Source organism: Apium graveolens, chromosome 4 (assembly GCF_009905375.1).
Source record: "Apium graveolens cultivar Ventura chromosome 4, ASM990537v1, whole genome shotgun sequence".
Lineage (NCBI taxonomy): Eukaryota > Viridiplantae > Streptophyta > Magnoliopsida > Apiales > Apiaceae > Apium > Apium graveolens.
Window position 1 is genome coordinate 291,681,964 of NC_133650.1, and position 8,196 is coordinate 291,690,159.

General features: G+C 38.4%; 1 protein-coding gene across 1 annotated transcript; it reads right to left on the minus strand.

Moving 5' to 3' along the window:
• Positions 1-563: 563 nt before the first annotated feature.
• On the minus strand, positions 564-1,419 carry LOC141717394 (uncharacterized). The gene is made up of 2 exons (XM_074519444.1): positions 1,289-1,419; positions 564-1,207 (listed from the first exon to the last, which is right to left on the minus strand). Exons 1-2 carry the CDS (start codon positions 1,310-1,312, stop codon positions 656-658), a joined length of 576 nt encoding a protein of 191 aa, XP_074375545.1. The 5' UTR covers positions 1,313-1,419; the 3' UTR covers positions 564-655.
• Between the last annotated feature and the right edge of the window lie 6,777 nt (positions 1,420-8,196).

The window sequence follows — 8,196 nt, forward strand, 5'->3', positions numbered from 1 at the left end:
CGCAGAAGAAAATGAGGAAGGGCAGAGGTTAGCCCTGGATCTGATCGATGAAGTGCGAGATAAGGCACATGCAAAGATAGTAGAATATCAGAAAAAGGCTTCATTTTACTACAACCTAAGGGTTAAAGAAAGGTTTTTTAAACAAGGCGATCTAGTCTTGAGGAAGATAGAAGCATCTGGTGTAGGACAAAAAGGGAAGCTTGCCCCGAATTGGGAAGGGTCGTACAAAGTCAAGAGTGTTCAAGGTAGAGGAACCTACAAGCTAGAGACTATAGATGGATTTGAAGTCCCGAGAACTTGGCATGCACAAAACCTGAAGGTTTACTATGTGTAGGGCAGCCGGATACGATTCTCACTCGTCAGGATGGCGAGTAGGTTGAAAAGCACCTTGAAGCTTTGCTTGCTTAGGATTTATATGTTTTAGTTTTATTACGAAGTTTATTATTACTTGTGTAAGGGACGAATCCCAGACAATTTTACAAAATTCATGAGTTCTTCAAAGTATGTTTGTGGCCTAACAAATAAAAGTCAAATGCATGGATGCAAGCATAGAAGGTGATAAATGAAATAGATCTGATAGATATTACAAAAATTCGATAAATAAAGTCTCGAAAATAGGATAAAAAACAGAAAGCCACGCAGGGCTGAAAAAGCTCTAAGGAGCTGAAGTACCCTCGGCATCCATATTATCATCCTCTCCACTCTCGCTGGATGTCTCTGTCGTCTCGGAGGAGGAGGAAGAGCTGTCATCCTCAGCAGGTCTGGAAGAAGACTCGGGAGGAGGAAGGAGTGGATCCTGAGGAACATGGTCCGAGACAACTACTCGGGTACGAAACCTCTGTAGCAAAGCCTCGTCATCAGGGCAGATGTAGTCCGCCGGGTTAATATCAGGACAAGCCTCGTTCACGGTCCCAAGGGCCGTGTCCCAACCAGTCCTAAAAAACCCAGGAAAGACTGAATCATCCCTAATCCTCATGGATTGGGCAAACTCCTCCGAGTCCAGATAGTTGTCTATAGCTTTATCCTTCTCCGCCCGAAGTACCACCAGCTCGGCGTTAGACTCTCTGAGTTCTTCCTCCTTGCGCTTGAGCTTCTTCTCCAGGGTAGCATACTTCTTCTGTTGCCTCCTGAGGGCATTATCGGCCTTATCAGAAGCCCGCTTCCACGATTCGGCTTGCCTCACAGCGCCTTGAAAGTAGGCGTTAGACTGGAACAAAGCAATTAACAAAGTATAAGGCAAGAAAATGCTACAAGAATGAAAAATAAGTTTAAAAAAGAGAAGGCATACCGAAGCCAGAGACTGAGCTCCCATGAGCTTAATCCTCTCAAGATCAGGGGTGGCCACCACATCAGTAAAATCCTTGGGAGTCACGCTATGGTAGGACCAATCCCAAGCATGTTTCGTGGAACCAACTACGGTGTCCCCTCGGCGGAATCCCCAGAGAGGCTGAAAGGCGCCTGTGGCAGCAGTAGTAGGGGCAGCAGCAGTGATAGGAGCACCATGGCCTCCAGCTCCTTCAGTTGAAACCTCCCCTATAGGCTCGTTGTGCTTCTTCAAAAAGATAGGTTCCGTGGCCTTTCCCCGGGTGTCTAGGCCTGCGAGCCGAGCTTTCTTCATCCTAGCTGTTTCCTCAACCAAAGGAACATTGTCCTCGTTAATCTCCTTAGCAGCTGAAACAAAGCAAAGGACAAAATAAGTGATGTTAATAATGCATGAAATGAAGTAAAATTGAGAAGGGAAGAAAAATACCCTGTTGAGAAACAGAGGATAGTCCCACATGAATCAGGGAAAACTCCTCTAAGAGAGTCCAGCTGGTGGTGGTGCCATCATCCTGAGTAAGCCCATTATAAATAATAGTTTCTTCAGGAGTTAAGTGAATGGATTTGAGGCTACCATCACTGACCTTCCCGAAGGAAGATCGAAAAAGTGTGCCCCAGTCACCATTCTCCCAACGTAACCCAACGAAACTATTCCTCCAATTTTGATTATTATCAGGAATAGAGGCGCTGTTAAAGATATGTTTGCTTTTGGGCCTTTGCTTGACATAGACCCAGCCACAGATATTGGAAGAACTATTGTAACACTGAAAGACTTTCCTAAAAACAGCTACAGAAAGAGGAAAGCCCTCCCTAAGACAGCAGACCATAAAACATAGAATGTTCCTCCAGGCGTTTGGAGGAAGCTGACACGGGTTGATTTGTAAATCAGCCAAAAGATGAGGAATAAAGGGGTGAAAAGGAAACCTAAGCCCAGCATTAAGGGCATCTGTGTAAATGAAGAGAGTATCGGGTCTCCAGTGGCAAGTACGATCACCACCAGAGACTGGAACTAATCTAAGAGGAGGAAGGACGTTATAACGAGCATTTAGTTTATTGAAATCTATGTTGTGCCAAGTATTACAATGATTAAAAGAGTCGAGATGTGCAGTGGAGGGATATTCATCCCCCCTAGTGTTAATCATATCAATTAAATGAAGAGCGGATCTCGATATCCTTACCTCGTTTTGAAGCAGAGGCTATCTTGGCCGCCCTCTCAGAACTCTTGTCAGCCATTAGTAAAGCTGGGAAAAGCCTGGAAACTTTGAAAGGAAGGAGGCTGAAAACTAGGGGAGGAAGGTTGAGAGAGAGTAGGAAGTTGGAAGAAATATGTGAAATGAGGAGTGAAGAGTGTGAGTAGGAACACTCCCCCCACCCACCTTTATATAGCCAAAGAAGAGGTGATTTGGGCCTTAAAAAGCCCATTTGGGCCCAACAAAGAGAAGGTTCTGGAATTATCCTGGAAATTCCTGGAAAAACCAAGTGAAAAATTTTAATTTTTAAAAAGATTCTGGAAGAATCCAGAAAAACCTTAGAATAACCTGGAATTTGGGCTCAGAAATAAGGCCCAATTCTAGAAAAACCTTGAAAAAATCAAGCCCAGTTAAGGGCCTAAAGTGTTTAAAAAGCCCAGGTAAAAAGGCCTTTATATTAGGCCCAGTTAAAAACAAAAGTTAGCCCAATAAGGGAGGGGCCCAATCAACTAAAAACCCATTGAAGGGTTGGTCCCAGAAAATTCATCCCAAATTAAGGGCCCAGGTCAAATGGGTCAAGGTCAAAATAAATATATTCTGAACTCTTGACCCCATTCGAGGAGGACTTGCACCAAGATCCTAGCCGAATGCATTGAGGTCGAATTTCCTTCGATCAAGGCTGAAAAAAGGGGCTAATTCGGTCAAGAAAAAGAATTCTGACCAAAATTCTTGGTCGAAAATACCGGAATAGTTTTTAACCCTGCTTCTTGACCCAGCTCAACCAGAAATCAAAAGAATTCCTGATCGAAATGCTTAAGGTCGAATAGAATTCGATCAAGGCTCAAAACCAGACTTAATTCGATCAGGATTTAGACCCATTCGACCAAGAAATACGAAGGAATCCTGGCCGAACCAATCCTGCTCGAAATAGCTTCGACCAAGGCAAGAAAGATGGTTAATTCGGTCAGAAACACAGGAATCCTGACCGAAAGGGACAAAAATTCCTAGTCGACAAAAAAAAAAAAAAAAAAAAAGGAAAAAAGGGGGTGAAAATCCTGGCCGAAATTCGACCAGGAATTGAGGTCGAAAGCATTCTGCTCGAAACCCTGTCGACCAGGGCAATCTGAAGGCTAATTCGACCAGGATCCTGGTCGAATGGATTCCTGGTCGAAAATTGTATAAAAAAAAAAAAAAAAAGAAAGAAAAGGAAGAAAAAATCCTGGAAAATTATAAAAAAATAAGGAAATTCCTTAAAATAATTTCTGAAAAATGTTAATATTTTCAGAAATAAGGAATAAATCCAGAAAATAAAGGATAAATCCCCGAAATTAGGGAAAAAATCCAGAAATTAAGGATAAATCCCAGAAAATTAGGGAAAAATCCAGAAATTAGGGAAAAATCCCAGAAAATTAGGGAAAAATCCAGAAATTAGGGAAAAATCCCAGAAAATTAGGGAAAATCCCAGAAATTAGGGAAAAAATCCAGAAATTAAGGATAAATCCCAGAAAATTAGGGAAAAATCCCGGAAATTAGGGAAAAATCCAGAAATTAAGGATAAATCCCAGAAAATTAGGGAAAAAATCCAGAAATTAAGGATAAATCCCAGAAAATTAGGGAAAAATCCAGAAATTAGGGGAAAATCCCAGAAAATTAGGATAAATCCCAGAAATTAAGGGAAAAATCCAGAAATTAGGGAAAATCCCAGAAAATTAGGGAAAAATTCCTGGAAATTAAGATAATTTCTGAATAAAAGGAAGATTCGTTGTAAATGTGTAGGTCGCTCCACACTTTACGCAAAAACGAAACCCTGTAAGGGAACGAATAGACTTAACTTCTGCGAAACCTAATCAATGTTTCCCAAAAGTTGGGGGGCAAATGATAGGGATAAATAAATTATGATTGTATAATTAAATACTGCATTAATTGTACAAACTATGGGCTGCTAGGCCCAATAAAAAGATATATGATACTCATACCAGAAAGGTTAAGCCTGATGGACCAGATCCGGCCTGATGGAATAAAAAAGGCCCAAAAGCCCTGATTATTAATTAAATTTGTAATTAATTAATAAGGGACAAATCAGATGTTGAAAAGAGTCCTGATAAGGATATAAATCCTTGGAGATTAGCCTCAAGGGGACCTAAAAGGATAAGGAATCAGTTTCCTACTACCTAGGACTCCAAAGTCCATTCTAATTATGAGACTTGCCCACCAAGTCTCCTATACCAAGTCCAATTCAAGGACTCCCAACACCTATATAAGGGGTCTCACCCCACCAATCAGAACTACATTTTTTGGCTTGATTCTCTAATTCACAGAGATACGTAGGCATCTCGTAAAGGCAGAATTAAGCTACGAAGTACGAGAGCAGCCATTAAAGGCCTTGAGCTCCCGAATCTTAGTATTAAATACAGCAAGTAATAACCTTAGTTTTTTATCCATAACAGTGCTCTTATGGTGAAAGGGATCACAAAGATTGCGTACAGAAAATTCAGGAGAGGAAAGAAGTTTTCCAAGAAAGGTGCAAGTTCTGAAAAGAAAGGTTTTGAAAAATCTGAAGGCAAGGGAGGAAAGTCTGACAGAGGAGATTACTCAAATGTTAAATGCTACAGCTGTGGTGAGAAAGGCCATATGTGGCGCCCTCCAAACCCGGGTCAGAAGTTTGGGGTCCACACACACACCTTAATTATAACCTGCTTATAATAATAATAAAGATAATAATAATATATGCAATGACCCTACTTACCAATCACCACGGACCGCAACAGGTTAAAGTATGCACACAAGCCAAACACACTATTATATTACAAACCGTTCAAATCCCAACTATTTCAAATTCAAACTGAGTATTAAACATTATTACAAACTTTTACAAACTTAAATTATTCCAAAAGAAACCTACTAGCTCAGCTTTCTCAACCTGAACCCCTAGCTCTCGCGCTGGACTGGGGATCCTCTTTACCAACTGGTTCCTTTTTAACTGGAAAGAATATAAACAACATCGCACAAATGAGCTAACTAGCTCAGCAAGTCACAATGACAAAACTGAGAATAATGATCATCAGGTGAATATGGTTATGATATCAGGTGAACAATGGATTATGATTTAGAATTGGATATTATACTTGTAATTAAAAAACCAAGGTTAGGTTGCTGATCAGTCACGCACTAACCCCGAGCAAGGCACACAGCATTGCTCTAACTACTGGATCCAAGGCACACATTGGCCTAAATTGACCATTATATGGTCTGACCACGAATCTGGTCCATAATTTTATAAAAATAATCCAATTCTAACATAATAACAGAATATGCAATAATAAACAATAACCGAAATCATTAACAACAATAAATGTTTAACAATGAAAGGGTTTCAATCCTTGTAAGGATCAATAAGGCAATTTAAAAACTTGGATGCTGGGTAATGAAAGAATTGGATAACAAAGGAATCAACGTTTCAAGGTTTCAAGGATTCGGTCTTCCAAAGTATAAGATACCATGGGTTGAGTATATAATAGTTCATTTCAGTGTTTGGTATTTAGTTTGTATGTATTTGTAGAGTAGTATCGTAGATTTGTGGTTCTTGTTTGGGTATACAATAATCAATGGATTAGAAAGAATATGATTCATGGCTCAAGGACAATAACTGAAATCAGGATTTAGGTTTCTGTGCTTCAAATCACTTGCAATATCACGGGATTATCAAGTACTACAATATCATGAGAAAGTTCAGAACACTTGCCTGGTATTAGCTTACTACACTGCACTCGCTTCCAATCACAACTGTTTTACTCCTCAACTACCTGTTTCCCTTTCCTACGTCTTGCCTCTTCTGCTCACATATCATAAGCATCTATCAATAATTTACTCATGGAATTCTATTCAACACATACTTCTATCTACCCTTCGTTTTACCCAAATCCGATTGACGGATTGAAAGTTATGCAATAATCAAGTAAACACCGAATATATAGACCGATATTCAATTAACAAGTCACATATCGCACATAATACATCACGTAATCAATTATATATTATTTATAAAGAAGTCTCGGGTCATAAATAGGCTTTCTGGTATTTAAAATGATTTTTAAAACATTTTTCGGAATTAAAACGGGTCGTTGGATCAATTTTGGGTTAATAAACAGGGTTCGGTTGGCTCATTCTGGCTCCGAAATAATTTTAGAATAATTATCGAGCCTTGAAAATAATTTAGAATAATATTTGAAAGCTCGAAACTATTTTTCAGAATTTTTAAATCATTTTTAAATAATTAAATCTAATTAAATAAATAATTAAATCAATTAATCAATTAATTTTCGAATTAATTGACCAATTAATCAATTATAAATTAACTGAAATTAATTAACTAATTAATTTAGATTTATTTGTGAATTAAAAATAATTTTCAGAATTAAAATAATAATTTTTAGAATTTTCAGAAATTAAAAATGAATTTTTATAATAAAAATAAATAGGAAATATAATTTTTAAACATTTTATAAACAGGAATCCTAAATTTGCAAAGTCTGGAAACTTCAGGGACCTAACTGTATCGTTTTCAAATGTTGGGGTACTAAACTGTAATTTTCCACCTCTTCGCCGGAAAACAGTCGGGTTCGCCGGAGAACACGTTCCTGGCGTCCTCACTCCACCAACACCTCCAGATCACATCTACACAACATCAGGAACACAACCATGCAATCAATTCATCCTAACAATCCCTGAGTTGGCCGGAATTTGGCCGTGAAGTTTTCCAGTTTCCGGCGAACATCGGAAAACTTCAAAACACAACTCCCTTCTCCACAGACCTCGTTGGTTCATGAAACTTGTACGACTAGATTGCAAATTTCACAGAGAACACAACCCACTATAACACAACATCAATCTATCACAGAATAAGAAACCCCCAAATTTCAATTAAGAACATTCATACGGGTTATAAACCCTAATTTTGAAATTCGAAAATCAAACTCAAATTTGAACATGTTATTGAACTCCAAATCAGACGTATGACATATGAAAATCATCAGGAAAACAAGCTCTACAACATGCAATCATCAAATCATACGAACAATCATCCGAACAAAAATTCATATTTTTAATAAAATAAATTCGAAAACAAATAAATTTTTAGAAAAATAACCTTGATTTCTGCAGTGAAACAAAGCTCAGAATCTGATAGAACACTTCAAATCCTTCATTTTGGTTACTCAAGATTTGAAAACAGAGATCGGTAACGCCTTCGTTTTGCTGTTTGATTCTTAGAACAGTTTTAGGAAATTAGGTCTTTTCTCTGAAAATTATATAATTAACTATCTGCAAATGATTTTGATACGAAATAAAATACGGAAAAAGGCTATTTATAATTACGGAAAATTTGTATCCCGTTGGATCATTCCGGATATAAAACGGTACGTTTATTTGTAAAAACTGATCCAAACGGTATCGGTTTTCGGGATAATTATCCAAATCAGTACAATTTGTACTGCGGTCTTGGTCTCAGCGCCTGGTTACACGTATTACGAAGTAATAATTGGGATAGTTTAATAAAAAGCCCCCGTTTATCGAAAATACGGGTTTTATTGATTTATCGAAACAAATATTGTATCGAAAATGTTGCGCTGGGACCCGCGCAGGACAAACCGTAAGCCGGATCGAAAAAGTCGAAACATGGAATATGCTC